Genomic DNA, 15,161 nt, shown 5'->3' with positions numbered 1-15,161 from the left:
CTCTTGAGAGACTGCAAAGATCATGGCTTGAGCCTGAGGTTCTGTTGCTTCCAAGCTGTGTGACCTGAAATGACCTGTTAGAGACTCAGTTCCTTTTTCTGTGATCTCTTGTACTTGTGCTCAGTTGTGTCCAACTGTTTGCCACCTCATGGATGGTAGCCCACCAGGGTCATCTGTCCATGGAATTCTCCAGGCAAGAATACCGGAGCGAGTTGCCGTTTCCTCCTCCAGGGGATCTTCCTGACCCAGGGATCAAACCCACGCTTCCTGTATCTCTTGTACTACAAGAAGATTCTTTACCGCTGAGCCATGTGGAAGCCCTCCGTTTTTTGTAGAAAGTGATAATGCCAGCCCACAGGGATGTTGTCAAGATTTAAATGAGATAAACTATTTGGCAGCTTTTACAGTTTCCCTTTCTGTTCTCTCTCTGGCTCCTTAATGTCTAGAATGTGACTCCATCCCCCAGGGACTTCCAGGGCCAGAGTGAGTATCCACACTTTACCTTGTGTAATAACCACCATATCTCTTGGGCATCCCTGGATGGCTCAGTGGTAAAGAATCCGCCTGCCAATGCAGGAGACGCAGGAGATAGGGGTTCAATTCCTGAATTGGGAAGATTCTCTGGAGAAGGAAATGGCAACCCACTCCAGTATTCCTGCCTGGGAAATCCCAGACAGAGGACCTGGAGGGCTATAACCCTTAGAGTTGCAAAAGAGTCGGACATGACTTTGTGACTAAACAGCATCAACAACAACTATCTCTCTCACTAACACTCTAACAGATACTCTTAAACATTCTTCCCCAACTCCCGCTTTTTTTTTTCTCCTCTATGAGGTGTCTAGAGGGAAGGAGTAATCTGCCATCACATTCTTTTTACTTTACTCCTTTCCCTCTCTCCACAGCCTGCAAAGCTCCTGTCCCTCCCCTACTAACTTCAGTATTTCCTATCACTTTCTCTTCCATTCCACCCACCCAGGGCCTGAGGCTGGGCGGACAAAGCTGGAGCTGAGCTCAGAGCCACAGACAGGTTCAAGTAACTGCATCAAAATGTTGCTAATGGTTCTCTTTTGGGTAGAATTTACTGGTGGTTTTCATTCTCTTTCTTGCTCATTTTGGTATTTTCCAAATTTACTGTAAAGAGCAATGGATAACTTATTCAGAAAAAAAAATAGAGAAGACTTTAATCAGAAAAAAATATATAATTTTCAATTGGCCCATGTCCTGTTCTCAAAAGAAGAGGGATTGAGCGGTGATAGAAAGAGGGAGAGAAGGACAGAGCTGAGAAAAACCCTGCAGGGGGCTGGTTCCCAAGCTCTCTCATTTCCTGGGGGCATCAGCCACGATCACGGCCTCACTCGTGGCTTTTGTCACTCATCAGTTGGTGGCTCTGTCCTTGCTTGCCTGACCAGTCATTTGAGACTTAGTCACTTGACTGTGAGCCAGTTGAGTGCTGAGTGGGTCAAGACGACCAGCATCATTGAGGGCAACGATGAATCAGGAGGATCCCCCACCTCCCTCCTGGGGTGTGAAGGGTTCTCCAGTGGCCTGCCAGTCTTTCAGCCTGGGGTGTGGGGAAAGGCTCAGAACTGCATCCTACTGAGAACATGAGTTCAGTAACCCTTTCCCTCATTTCTATCCCTACTTCCTTGTGCATGTGAATGGCATAGAAATGTGTGATGCACAAATGATGGTGGAAACTGCAGTGGCTCCTAACCACTCACAGAAAAAAGCTCTAAGAGTCAGCATGGTGAATGGAAAGAGCATAGGTTACGAGTTGGCAGAAGGGGTTGAACATATGCCAGGCCAGTTAGGAGCTCCATGTCCTTAGTCGTTTCCTTCTTTGGCTCTCCATTTCCTCCATTAAAAAATGGCCAGACATACACACTGAGGAAACCAGAATTGAAAGAGACACGTGTACTCCAATGTTCATCGCAGCACAGTTTACAATAGCCAAGACATGGAAGCAACCTAGATGTCCATCAGCAGATGAATGGATAAGAAAGCTGTGGTGCATATACACAATGGAGTATTACTCAGCTATTAAAAAGAATGCATTTGAATCAGTTCTAATGAGGTGGATGAAACTGGAGCCTATTATACAGAGCAAAGTAAGTCAGAAAGAAAAACACCAATACAGTATATTAATGCATATATATGGAATTTAGAAAGATGGTACTAATGACCCTATATGTGAGGTAGCAAAAGAGACATAGATGTAAAGAACAGACTTTTAGACTCTGTGGGAGAAGGCAAGCATGGGATGATTTGAGAGAATAGCATTGAAACATGTATATTATCATATGTGAAATAGATTGCCAGCCCAGGTTCGATACATGAGACTGGGTGCTCAGGGCTGGTGCACTGGCATGACCCTGAGGAATGGGATGGGGAGGGAGGTGGGAGGGGGTTCAGGATGGGGGACACATGTGCACCCATGGCTGATTCATGTCAATGTATGGCAAAAACCACTACAATATTGGGGGGAAAAAAAAAGCCACGGGAAAGACAAAAAAAAAAAAGGCCAGAATAATTATTCCCTCATAGGAGGATAGTGAGAATTAAATGGAATAATATAGAAATGGAAAGCTCCCCTGGTGAATCAAGCGATGAAGGATCCACCTGCAATGCAGGAGCTGCAGAAGATGCAGGTTCGATTCCTGAATGGGGAAGATTCCTTGGAGAAGGCAATGGCTAACCACTTCAGTGTTCTTGCCTGGAGAATCCCATGGACAGAGGAGCCTGGTGGGCTACAGTCACACAGAGTCAGACACAACCAAAGCAACTTAGCACAGCACAACACAGAAATCACCTGACACAAAGTTTTTTTTTTTCTTCTCATTCTACTACAATGAAGTTTAACAGTGCAGAAAAATCATATAACCTTGGTGGGTCCAAAGTAGGTTTTCTCCCCGCCTTTTTTTTTTAAGTAGGTTTTCCTAACGTAAGTTTTTCTCTTCTATGTTAAATAGCATTGAAGACCCTCTCTAAACTCTGCCTCCCAGTCACTCTCCCACCCTGGTCATTTGTCTGACAAACATTTATTAAGCACCACCGAAAGCATTGAGCTAGCCTGGAATGGGCACTAGGGACTTAGTGGTGAATAAAGCAGACCCTTAGAACCTCTCACTGAGCACAACTGACTTTTCTCTGCGCTTTTACTCAAGACCAGCACTGTCGCTGTTTCTCAGGACTCTTTGACCTCATCCAACTCATAGCCAGCCTTCACAGCCCAGCTCAAAGCCTGCCTTCTCTGAGAACCTTCCCACAGCCTCATGACCCTCAGGATGGGACACCTCTTGCCTGATATCCTGGTTCCCCTCATTTCAGGTATTTGAATTGATCTCACCCTGTCTGCAAACCTCCCTGAGGGCAGGCTCTAGACTTTACTTCTTCCTTTCCTAGTTAACCTCCACCTCCACACACACATTCCAGACTCATCAAGGGCTTTAAATAATGACTTTTTATTAAGGCAGACACAAGTAGGCTTCAAGAGCATTTGAATCTTCAGTTTGATCTTGGACGCAAAGAAACTGAGATCTCACCCTTCGTTCTTTCATCTGCAACCCAAGCACCTAAGCAACTTGCTTCCTACCTCTCGGTTTTATTTTTCCTGTCCTAGAGCAGACAGGGAGACGTGAAAGTTACAGATAAGGGGTTTATTGCCCAGGGGTCCCTGGGTCACAGGAATGCCCAACTTCAGAGGATGGCTCTGGTCCCTATTTCTAGTCTCGGCAGATATTCTGCTTCCGATCCTGGCAGGATGCCCACCTCCAGGACAACATGGGAAGTCTTTCTGAGTCCAGCAGAGGACCCTGGGGGCTGGGTTGGAGGCTCTTCTTGACTTCTGCTCTCTGGCAGGGCAGGGGTTAATGGTGAATTGCAACACATCTCTAGCCTGAGTCACCTCCTACTGACACTCCCCCCCAGTTTCCCTCCCTTGAAGTCTTATAAAGAGGACCAGAGACTGGAGAGTGAAAAGAGCTGGAGGGAAGAGCCACCCCCCCGACCTAGCCCTGCTCCCTCAGGCTCCCAGGATTCTCAGAGCGGAGGGCACAAACTCTGAAGCTCTTGCCTGGTGGGACCATGAACTGGCAGCGGCTGTGGCTGGGCTTCCTACTCCCACTGACCGTCTCATGCCGGGCTGTGGGGCCTGGAGAGAAGGAGGCAGCTGTGGTGAGTCTCCTGGGAAAGCCAGACCCAGGCTGGGGGAGGGATGGAGGAACTGCTCCTTAGTCCCATCCAAGCCGCTCTTCTGACCTACAACTGCCTGCCCTGCCCTTCGCTCCTCTAGTCCATGATCCACCCCTACCCATCCCTACTCCCTCCCCTCATACTCCCCTAAGATGCCTCTCCTTCAGTCCTTCCACATCTGTCCCCTCCTATCCTAATGGGCTGTTAGGTTATGTAGAAGCTTCACCCAGAGACTAATCCCCTTTTGATTTTATCTGCTGACCCCTACCCTCATCATAGGATTACTTGTTGCAATATGGTTACCTACAGAAGCCTCTAGAAGGACCTGACAACTTCAGGCCAGAAGATGTCATAGAGGCGCTGAGGTGAGAGATTGTAAGGTGCATGCCTTCAGGGTCAAGTTCACAAGATCTTTTTCTCTTCTCACCTTTTCCATTCCCCAGGCCCATCTCTGCCTGCCTCACATCCATTTCAGGGATCCAGAGAATTCGTGGTGGGACCAGGGGTGAGAGGGGGAGTCAAGGATGAGGGCACAGTTATTGGATTTTCCTAGGCCCTAAGCACTTCTTTGGAGGCTCCATCCCACATTATATCCAAAATACTATTATTTGGTCACATCCTGCAAGCAATGTAATTTATATGAGTTGGAGCTGAGTTGTTGACATGATGTTGCCTTTCAAAGATATTTAATCCAGCATTTATTTCTTTCTGTTTTGAAGTTTTCTTTTCTTATTTTCAGTCTAATGGGTGATTTCTCAGATATGTTCCCAGTCCATTGAAAAGCCACAATACTTGTGGTACATGATGGATGAAATTGCCCCAGAGTGGGTAGGCTGGACTGGGAACGGGGTGTCCAGCCAGGAGGGGAGAAGGCAGAGGGAGGACGGGCCCTCAGGTGGTAGCAGTGGTGAGAGAGTCTCAGAGCAGGAGTAAGACATTTCCCAGGGCAGGAGGAGGTTAGAAATTGCAGTAGAGGAAGAAGGCAACACCAGAGAGCAATTTACCCAAATAAGAGAGTGAACACAGGGAGGTGAAGTTGGAGTATTGCCTTCTATGCAGAACAGAAGAGGAAGGCCCAATTATGAGGACTGGATCCTGGAGTGATCCCATCACCTCCAGAGCTTTAGTGCCATTCTCAGTCATTACGTTGGGCAAAAGGGGACCAAAGAGCTATCCCCATTTCTTAGTCATTCCAGATGCCCCTGTCCTGCTGGACCATCCCTCTCCATCTTTCCAGAGCTTTTCAGGAAGCATCTGAGCTGCCAGTCTCAGGTCAGCTGGATGACGCCACAAGTGCCCGTATGAGGCAGCCCCGCTGTGGCCTGGAGGACCCCTTCAACCAGAAGACTCTTAAATACCTGCTGCTGGGTGAGAACTGAGCCTGGGAAAAGGGGGGGTCATGACTCTGGAGCACAGGTGACATTGGGACAGTCTGGACCAGCTCATCGTTGAATGGATGGTAATCTGGCAATTGACTGATCACCACTTGCCTGGAAAGGTTGTTTCATGGCTTTGCTGAGTGAGTGCCCACACTCAGGGGAGCTGTCCAGAGCTGGCAAAGGTATCTGTGCTTCTAATCTATTTTTTGGTTCAATAACCAGGCCACTGGAGAAAGAAGCATCTGACCTTCCGCATCTTGAACCTACCGTCTACCCTACCATCCTCAACAGCCCGGGCAGCCCTGCTTCAAGCCTTCCAGTATTGGAGCAATGTGGCTCCCTTGACCTTCCGCGAGGTGAAGGCTGGCTGGGCTGATATCCGCCTTTCCTTCCATGGCCGCCATAGCTTGTACTGCTCCAATTCCTTTGACGGGCCCGGTAGGCACCAGCTCTCAGCTCTCCCACCTCACAGACCTCTGTCTCCTTGAGTCAGTGACTCTGGAAACTTAATGTCAGGCTACCCTCCTATGCTCAACTGCACCCTACACTCTCCAACCACCTTCTAATATTCCCTTGGGGAGCAACATGTCATCTCTCTGGGGCCTTACCAAGCCTGTTTCTTTGAAGCTTATGCCTTCTTCCTTGGCTTAAGTTCCTCTGCTCAAGGCATACTCCAGGGAGGAACTGGAGTATGTTCCAAAGACAACAGAGTGACTGAGAGGTAACAGGACAGAGCGATGGGAATCCGTGAGAGATCAGGGTTGTGGCAGGGAAATCTGAAAGGAGTGAGAGGTGTCCAAGAGATAATCAATCTACTTGGGGAGATTTTAAGGGAATAGAGTAATTGGAGTTTATAACAGGCAAGGGATGCTCCGCCCTAGGAGCCTCTGATCTCCTGCCTGTCTACCTTTGCCTTTTTCCAGGGCGGGTCCTGGCCCATGCCGACATCCCAGAGCTGGGCAGCGTACACTTTGATGAAGATGAGCTCTGGACTGAGGGGACCTACCGGGGGGTGAACCTGCGCATCATTGCAGCCCATGAAATTGGCCATGCCCTGGGGCTGGGGCACTCCCGATACACCCAGGCCCTCATGGCTCCTGTCTACGCTGGCTACCGGCCCTACTTCAAGCTGCACCCTGATGATGTGGCTGGGATCCAGGCTCTCTATGGTCAGTCCTTTCCCCTAGTCCTCACGAGGGTCAGTCTGACCAGTGTCTCTTCAAGCATAAAGACACAGGTCTAATCTTCATGGAGGGAAATGGCTTGGCTTCTTTCTCTTCCTCTTGCCACGTTATTCAGGCTTCTTCATTTTCAGGAGTTGTTTTTCTTTTTTTGGCCTCATTGCGTGGCTAGTGGTATCTCAGTTCCCCAATCAGGGATTGAACCCTGGCTGCAGCAGTGAAAGCCTGGAATCCTAACCATTAGGCCCCCAGGGAACTCCCAGGAGCTCTATTTCTGACACTTCCAGGTCTAATCTTCCTTCTAGACCTCTCTCCTCCTACACCTGCTCTAGTGGATGAAGAATGAACATTCCAGAAATCCCCTCTCTCCCTTTCTGCTGCTGCTGCTAAGTCGCTTCAGTCGTATCCGACTCTGTGCGACCCCAAAGACGGTAGCCCACCAGGCTCCCCCGTCCCTGGGATTCTCCAGGCAAGAACACTGGAGTGGGTTGCCATTTCCTTCTCCAATGCATGAAAGTGAGAAGTGAAAGTGAAGTCGCTCAGTCGTGTCTGACTCTTAGCGACCCCATGGACTGCAGCCCGCCAGGCTCCTCTGTCCATGGGATTTTCCAGGCAAGAGTATTGGAGTGGGGTGCCATTGCCTTCTCCGTCTCTCCCTTTCTAGTGCCTCTCAAAACTAAAACGTGTCTCCTGCTGGTATCAGTGTGATCTTTTCTCCCACCAACGAAAGCTCTCCAGGTTTTCATTTTCCTCTCTATGTGACCTCTGAGCTTAACTTACAGTAGGAGAGTGGGGAAGCTAGTGCTCTGAGTTCTTTTCCTGAGCAGTATTATGTTACCTTGCAGGCAAGAAGAGGCCAGAGATAGAGGAGGAGGAGGAAGAAGACACGGCACTCCCGACTATACCCCTAGTGCCCACAGAACCCAGTCCCATGCCAGACCCCTGCAGCAGTGACCTGGATGCCGTGATGCTAGGTAAGACCCTTTCCCTCCAGGCTTGTAGGCAGGCAGTGGGGCATGCTGCTGACCTTGAGACCTGGACAAATGGGAGTGACATGGGACCTCAGGGTGATCAGTGGAGGTTAGTCTCTAGGCAGGGGTTAGTGGCCATGGATGGAGGCAGTGGCCTGGAAAGGGAGGATTCAGAGCTAAATTCAAGATGGGCCAGGCAGGACATTACCTCCGTTGTTGCCCTGTGAGAGCCATTAAACACATCCGGAAATACAGCAAGAAGGAGAAAACAGTCTTGACTGGAATGTCTATTAGAGAGGGTATTATACCCACATGGAAGTACAACTTGGAAGCCACCTGGAGTAGAAGGTGAGGTCCCTAAGTGGGAGCAGCTATCCACAGGGCTGATTTGCTGTGAATGACAAAGGAGAGGCTGAACACTTCTCTGCTCTTAACAATCCTCTCCTTGAATGAATATTTGGGGAATCAGCCTGCCTGAGATACCCAGAAGTCTTTATTTGACTGCTGTCTTAAAATAAAAAATTTTTTTGGTGGCAGCAGGTCTTTGTTTCATCATGTGGGATAATTTGTTGAGGCACATGGTCTCTCTAGTTGTGGCTCAAGGGTTCCAGAATCCATAGGCTCAGTAGTTGTAGCACATGGGCTTAGCTGCCCTGAGGCATGTGGAATCACCCTGGACCAGGGATCAAATCCGTGTCCCCTGCATTGGCAGGCTTATTCTTAACTGCTGGACCAGTAGGGAAGTCCCGATACCTGTCTTTTTGACTTGTTGACACACCTCCTGCTCTTAGGGCCCCGAGGAAAGACCTACGCCTTCAAGGGAAACTATGTGTGGACCGTGACAGATTCAGGATTGGGTCCCTTGTTCCAAGTGTCTGCCCTCTGGGAGGGGCTCCCAGGAAACCTGGATGCAGCTGTCTACTCTCCTCGGACGCAATGGATTCACTTCTTTAAAGGTAAGGGCACTAGTTTACACTGTGCTACTGGAGGAGGGCCTGTGATTAGAGATGCCATAGAAGGAGGGAGGGATGAGAAGTTTCTAGAGGGTGGAACGGAGGAACTGAAAGTTATCACCTGGGGACAGAGGTGACTTGTTCTTTCCTTATATACTCTCAGGAGACAAGGTGTGGCGCTACATTAATTTCAAGATGTCTCCTGGCTTTCCCAAGAAGCTGAATAGGGTAGGACCCAACCTGGATGCTGCTCTCTATTGGCCTATCAACAAAAAGGTGTTCCTCTTTAAGGTATAAAGCTCAAAGGAAGGGCAAATCCTTCGTAGGAGGGGCAGGCTACCTCCCATGGAAAAGCAAAGACTTGCTCTGGAAGGAAGTTCTGCAGCTGCCATGGGCTGAGAATAGACTTCGGTGGGGGTGGCGGCGGGTTCTCTAAGCTCTCTCGTCATCCTTCTCTTCTCGCTGCTGACCCCACACCTAGGGCTCTGGATACTGGCAGTGGGATGAGCTGGCCACTACTGACTTCAGCCGCTACCCTAAACCAACCAAGGGATTGTTTACAGGAGTGCCAGACCAGCCCTCGGCCGCCATGAGCTGGCGGGACGGCCGTGTCTACTTCTTCAAGGGCAAACAGTATTGGCGCCTCAATCAGCAGCTTCGAGCAGAGAAAGGCTTTCCCAGAGATATCGCCCACAACTGGATGCACTGTCGTCCCCCAAACACCACTGCATCTGATGGGGACACTGATTCCTCAGTCACAGGCACAGACCATGCAGCCACAGGATAACACTGGATACCATTTCCTTGGGCCATAGAAACACCTTGAACTCTGGCGGCTCACCCAGAGATACAATCTTGGACGTTATCCCCTCAGTCACAGACTTCAGCACCCTTTCATTCCCTGGTAATGTCACTCTCTCAGAGGCCTGAGACCTCAATCAAATGTCTGCTGCAGCACAAGCATGAACCATGGACCTCAAGCCTCTAAATGACCCAGCTCCAGTCACCACCTCCCTGTACTCTTTCCCTCCTGGTCAGTGACTCTAACTCAGCCTCCAGCTCTGTCCATTTCTCCCCCATCCTAGATAGCACTTCCAACTGTGTCATTTTCTCTCTGGAGGACATTGGTAGAAGACAGACATCCCTCAGGTGTTTAGCTGACAGCAGGCCACAGCTGGGAATGCCTGGGTCCTGTTCTTCCTAGATAAAGAACAAGGAAACAGCATGGCCAGTGAAATGAGCAATGGCTTTGGAATCCTTGAGAATCACATCAACTTGCTTGTGACTTTGGGCAAGTTAATTAACCTCACTAAGCCTCAGGTTTCCCATCTGAAAAATAAGGTTAACACCAATCCCGCAGGGTTGTTGCATTAAATGAAATACTGTGTGTGAAGTGCCTGGCACATTTGTGCTTAATAAAGATTAACTCCATGTTCACAGGGCTTCCCAGGTGACTCAGTGGTAAAGAATTTACCTGCCAATGAGGAGATACAGTTTCAATTCCCTGGAGGAGGAAATGGCAACCCACTCCAGTATTCTTGTCTGAGAAATCCCATGGACAGAGGAGCCTGGTGGACTACAGTCCTTGGGGTCACAAAGAGTCGGACACGACTGAGCAACTGTGCAAGCGTGCACCATGTTCGTAAGAGAGGACAGAATGATTCTTCCTCTGGCTGTGTGTGTGCCACTCCTATAGTGGTCTGGCCTGATAAAAGTACCTTCATCAGATCTTTAAGGGACAGAGGACTTGTCAGTATGGCTAATTCGTTGTTTGGGGGTGCAAAGAAAGAAAAGAGGAGCAACAGAAAGGCTAGACTCCCAGGTTCAGTGTTCAGTGTCATTTTATTCACATATTCCCATGTTCTTTTCCCCTTCCTTCATAACCTTGCTGCCCAGGGGAGGGACATATCTTCCTTCATGCTGAGGAACCAGGGAACAGACTTTGGGCAGGTAAATCAGGGGAGCGGAGAGTTAGAACAGGTTAGTGGCTGGGACGATGTTCTGGTTAAGGAGATTAGTGTCCCCTATAATGAGAGACAGAGAAGGCACTTGTCTCCCACACAGCTCTGAAGACCAGGCTCCTTTGGGCAAAAGGGCAAGATTCTGGCATGTGGGCCAATGCTCTCAGCTTGAAGCAAGAAGCCAGCTTTGAGGGACAGTGGGTGCTGAGCCAGGCAGTGCCCTGTGGTCTTCCCCACATTGAGAAGGGAAAGGGAAGCACCACGGAGGATAGATACCCCCAACTGAGGTAGGAGAAGGGGGCTTGTGTCTGGGGGTCCAGAGAGAAAGGCTAACCAGGAACTCAATTGCTCCCTGATGAGGGGCCTGGGAATCAGGGATCCCGGAGCTCCACTGGTGCCCTTCTCCCCATCAAAAAGCTATCAAGTGCTTTAGGAGCCTTCCTGATTTTCTATAGGTAGGTCCTATGAAAACAATACCCCTTATTTGATCATTGAGAGGCACTTTGAGGCGGGTACACAGAAGGCTATTTGGGTAATGGCCCTCCTTGGTTTGGTTTGAAGGGAATTAGGGAGTCAGTTACTTTAGGGACCAGGACACCTCTATTACTGGACAGAGGTAGGTACTCATACTTCCATTCCTCTCCTTTCCCCACAAGAGTCCTCTCTATCTGTCCCTGAAACATATCCCTACAGGGCTGGTCTGGGTTGGAGCACAGATTCCATGCCCAAGTCCAAGAGGTGGGGAAGTCTGTGTGTGGATTCTGTGGGCCCAGGTCCTGCCCACCTAGTGTTTCCAGGCCCTTGTTCCCAGGGTGAGGGCATCAGTGGAGGTTTAGGCTCAGGTCTGGGTGGGTGGAACCAGAAGGTGCAGTGAGGGGGACAGTGGAACCACAGTCAGAATCCAGGTCCAGGACAGTGTGGGGAGCGGTGGCCTGGGTGCCTGGTCCTAGCTGGCGCTCTCGAAGGCTCTGGAAATAACTCTGAAGGGGCAGGGCAGACAGGGCAGAAGAAAGGGCCTGGATCAGAACCCACCCTCCCTGACCATCCCCCTGTGCCTTCTGCCCCAGGCCCAGGGCAGCCCCCACGCCTCCACTCACTGGAGCCAGACTGTCGGCAGGGTTCCGTGCGCTGGCAGGGAGCTGGCGCCTGTAGCTACCCTCACAGAGCCCTGCCCCAGGGGAGGTCCGGTGCCACTTGGCCTCCTGATGACGGATTCGAAGGAGCTGGAGATGCCTTCGCTGGTGGCTCAAGACCACTGCTTGGGAGGGGACAATACAGACTCAGGGAGGCCTCTTTAGACTCTGAAACCCACCCCCAAATACACTCATACTCTAGAGAAACCCATTTGCTTATGTCTCTCAAACCTCATCCCCCTCCCAGTTTATTCTAAAGAAACTTTTCTTCGGAATCCTCCTACTCTTCCCTTCTGACTTCCCTGAGATCTTCCTTTCCTTCCACATCAGTCCCCAGTAACTCTTCCCTACTCCCCAACCTCCCGACAATTTCTCTTCTCATTCTTAGCCAGACTTTTGACTCCTCCAACTCTAACTTTTTTTCAGTGGCCTGCCTCAGACACCTTAGAGGTGTATCTTTTGCCTCTATCTTTTGCCCTCAGGTGTATTTTCCCCCTTCACCTCTTTAAGTCTGGGAACCAGGGACATAGGTTGTCTGCTGTCTATACCACGGTGGTAACTCACCATTGGTGTGGCCTCCATGTTCCTCATCCATGAGCTTCCACTGGGCCAGGGCCCCAAGGGCCCCCAGGGCTGGCCAGGTCCCCAGCAAGACCCAGCTATACCAGCAGAGAGGAGGCAAGGCTGGAAGTGCCTGCAAGCGTTGGCCCAGCCGACTGCCCAGTGCCAGCCCCTCCAGGAAGTAGTCAGCACAGGCCACCAGCACTGCAGCACCCAGCAGGGCTGTGCCCAGAACTGTGAATGGACGTGGCCACCGAAGTGTGAACAGGGCTCCCAGCAGTGCCAGCCCCACCAGCCCCCCAGCTGGTACCCAGGCTGAAGGTGGTTGGTAGATGGGCTCCGTGCCCAGCAGGACCCCAGCGCCCAGGGTTAGGCCTAGTAGGAGACCAGTCAGGAAGAGCCCGACACTGCGAACCAGCATGGTCACCAGGCCGCAGAGCAGTCCGATGCCGAGCGCAATGCCCGCGCTCACCTCCAGGCTCAGCTGTGTCTCTAGCACTCGCTCCTTATGGCACAGCAGGAAGATCACCAGGGCTCCTGACAGCAGGCCTGAGAGAAACATCACTGCCTTGAAGCAGCGGTAGCCTGGGAAGGGAGGCAGGAGGCAATGAGAGGCAGAAAGGGCTGGGTGGGGGAAGATCGACAGGGCTGGGCTCTGATGACTCAGAAGGGATAGGAATGGCTAACCAGAGGAGCAGAAGTCAGGAGCAGCACCCCCAGGGACCTCAAGGCCAAGGGCAGAAAGGGATCATCTTAGTGAGGGCAGGGACTTTTCAGGAACTGTGAGGGGATGGGAGAGCAAATCAGGAGGTAAGATGGATGAATTGAGGGGAATAAGTATAGAGAAAAGGTTTTGTCCTTTCAGGGATGGTAGATGGGAAGAAATCAGCGCAGGCTAATTCAGGTTACTGGGGAATGGAATTTTGAAGTAGGAGGAAGGGGAGGGAAAATGATAGTTGCTAGGGGTCAGAGCTGAAGGAGTGGGCGTGTGGGGGATGGAAGAAGAGCTGGCGAGAGCGGCACTGGATGCACTGAAGGTAGATATCCCCCGAAAGAGGAGTAGAGGTGGCTCAGGAGCAAAGGAGAAAGCCGGCGTCATCTCTGAGGGTGACAGTCTTGGGCAGCTGCCCCCCAGAACCCTGGCCCCGCCCTCACCGAAGCAGCAGTAGATGATTCCAAAGCAGCAGCAAAGGGCACACACCAGGGCGGGTGCCAGGTCAGGATTGTCGTGGGGTTGCAAGACACATCTCAGGTCTGGAGGCTCTGGGAGTTGTTGATTAAAGGGCCTGGGGTCAGAGGTCATGGCCAGGGGCAGCAAGGCTTCCTCCATGGCCGAAGAGAAGGTTGTCACAGAGGGGAAGATCAGTGTCAGCTCCTCTCATCCATCCATGAATGTCTTGAGGGGGCTGGGAAACCTGCAAGGGGGTAAGGGGACAGGAACTCAGGTGCCCATGAACCTCGAGGATGCCCTTCTTTTAAAGAAAAGCCAACTTCAGGATGGAACTTGGTTCTGCTGGGGAAACTGAAGAAAGCTACAGGAAAGGGATGAGAGAGGTCAGCTGTCTATCACCCTCTAAAACAAGGACCTTAAGTGGAACTTCAAATCTTAACAGGTAATGAGTCTTGGCTCCCTGGCTTTTCAGGGTGGGGTGGGAGGAGTAGGAAGTCCTCCATCTGCGGAAGGGGGTACTGCAGGCTAAAGGCTCAGTAGCCTGTTCCAGTTGAAAAGAAAGCTTGTCCCATCTACAGCTGGGACCCAAAATCATCCCACTGGACGGGGAAGGGTGGAGTTAGTAGAGGGGGGAGGAGAAGGAAGAGGAGAGAATGAGTCATGGTGGGGGTCTCCCAACAGCTGCTCCAACCCCAGAGAGGGAAGAGGGAAAAAAATCAGACACCAGAAGAGGAATCAAATAGAGACAGTAACTGACACTTTGTCAGGGTTGGGAAGCCTTGCCTTCAGGTGGAGATAGGGTTATTGGGGGAAGGTGTCCATCCAGCCACAGTCCAATTCCCACCCATCCCTCATGGACTAAGCAGGCGCCTTGCTCACAGGCATCTCACATCCTCCCCTTAGGACACTGGTGGGACTCTTTCTACCTTTCCCTTTCCCTGTGGTGTCAGGGCTGCCAGTGGGATTTGAACTCAGTTCCTGAAAGGAGAACACCAAGGAGGGGCTGGCATTGGGGGCACTAAAGGAATGGGGTAGAGTAGGTGCAGGCACTTCCTTTCAGCTGCCTTCTTTTGGATATCAAGATCTTAACAGGCAGGGAGGGGACTTGGCTTGGGGAGTCCCTGGGGCTCCTCTCCTCAATTCTTGGAAGTCTGGGGACCCTATTCAAGGAGAGATTGGGGAGGGGGTGTTAACTACTCACCACCCTGTCAGGGCTGAGGAAAGGAGGGGGTAGACGTGCTTCCCTAGACCCCCAGCTGCATCCCTGCCCAGAGTCTTAGGCGTCCGGGTGGCTGTCAGGCGTGGGCACCCCTACAGCCACTCTGTTCTTTGCTCCCTAAACTCTTGCAAGTCGTATCGCAGCCCAAGCCCCAGTGAGCTAAAAGCAACCAGCTTGGGGGGTGGAGGAAGGGGACAGGGTGTGTGTGTGTGTGGGGGTGACATCACGGGGCGGGACCCTCCAAATCTTTTCCCTGTGTGTGTGGGGGGGGACCCAATTTGCCTACTGCTCTAGGCTGGGATCAGAGACCCCCAGCCATAGCCGGGAGGGGTTTTTGGGGAACCGCAAGAGAGTTGGGGAATGGTCTCTGAATACCTATGTGCTGACTCAGCAACTCGAAACTTTCAAATCCCTTACTGGTGTCCCAGCGCCCCCCTACTC

The 15,161-nt window shown here is 51.1% G+C and overlaps 2 protein-coding genes across 8 annotated transcripts; one reads left to right on the top strand and one right to left on the bottom strand.

Annotated features, from left to right (window-relative positions):
- The first annotated feature begins 3,950 nt into the window (after nt 1-3,950).
- On the top strand, nt 3,951-10,112 carry MMP19 (matrix metallopeptidase 19). 2 transcript variants are annotated; one of them, XM_070370346.1, is made up of 10 exons: nt 3,951-4,173; nt 4,471-4,556; nt 5,429-5,559; nt 5,793-6,008; nt 6,494-6,739; nt 7,597-7,725; nt 8,514-8,678; nt 8,839-8,966; nt 9,157-9,436; nt 9,523-10,112. In XM_070370346.1, the coding sequence occupies exons 1-10, from the start codon at nt 4,084-4,086 to the stop codon at nt 9,603-9,605; spliced, it is 1,554 nt and encodes a 517-aa protein (XP_070226447.1). In that variant the 5' UTR covers nt 3,951-4,083; the 3' UTR covers nt 9,606-10,112. The 2 variants fall into 2 exon arrangements, with proteins under 2 accessions (XP_070226447.1, XP_005905937.1); XM_005905875.3 differs by having other exon boundaries at nt 3,952-4,173; nt 9,157-10,112.
- A 148-nt stretch (nt 10,113-10,260) lies between these two features.
- On the bottom strand, nt 10,261-14,922 carry LOC102280247 (transmembrane protein 198). 6 transcript variants are annotated; one of them, XM_070370347.1, is made up of 5 exons: nt 14,703-14,922; nt 13,486-13,745; nt 12,334-12,915; nt 11,734-11,894; nt 10,261-11,616 (listed from the first exon to the last, which is right to left on the bottom strand). In XM_070370347.1, the coding sequence occupies exons 2-5, from the start codon at nt 13,658-13,660 to the stop codon at nt 11,458-11,460; spliced, it is 1,077 nt and encodes a 358-aa protein (XP_070226448.1). In that variant the 5' UTR covers nt 13,661-13,745; nt 14,703-14,922; the 3' UTR covers nt 10,261-11,457. The 6 variants fall into 6 exon arrangements, with proteins under 6 accessions (XP_070226448.1, XP_005905935.1, XP_070226450.1 ...); XM_005905873.2 differs by having other exon boundaries at nt 11,734-11,891; XM_070370349.1 differs by having other exon boundaries at nt 12,334-12,879.
- Between the last annotated feature and the right edge of the window lie 239 nt (nt 14,923-15,161).

Source organism: Bos mutus, chromosome 5 (genome assembly GCF_027580195.1).
Source record: "Bos mutus isolate GX-2022 chromosome 5, NWIPB_WYAK_1.1, whole genome shotgun sequence".
Lineage (NCBI taxonomy): Eukaryota > Metazoa > Chordata > Mammalia > Artiodactyla > Bovidae > Bos > Bos mutus.
The sequence above is the reverse complement of the archived record's forward strand: the minus strand, read 5'-3'. Positions and strand labels throughout refer to the sequence as shown.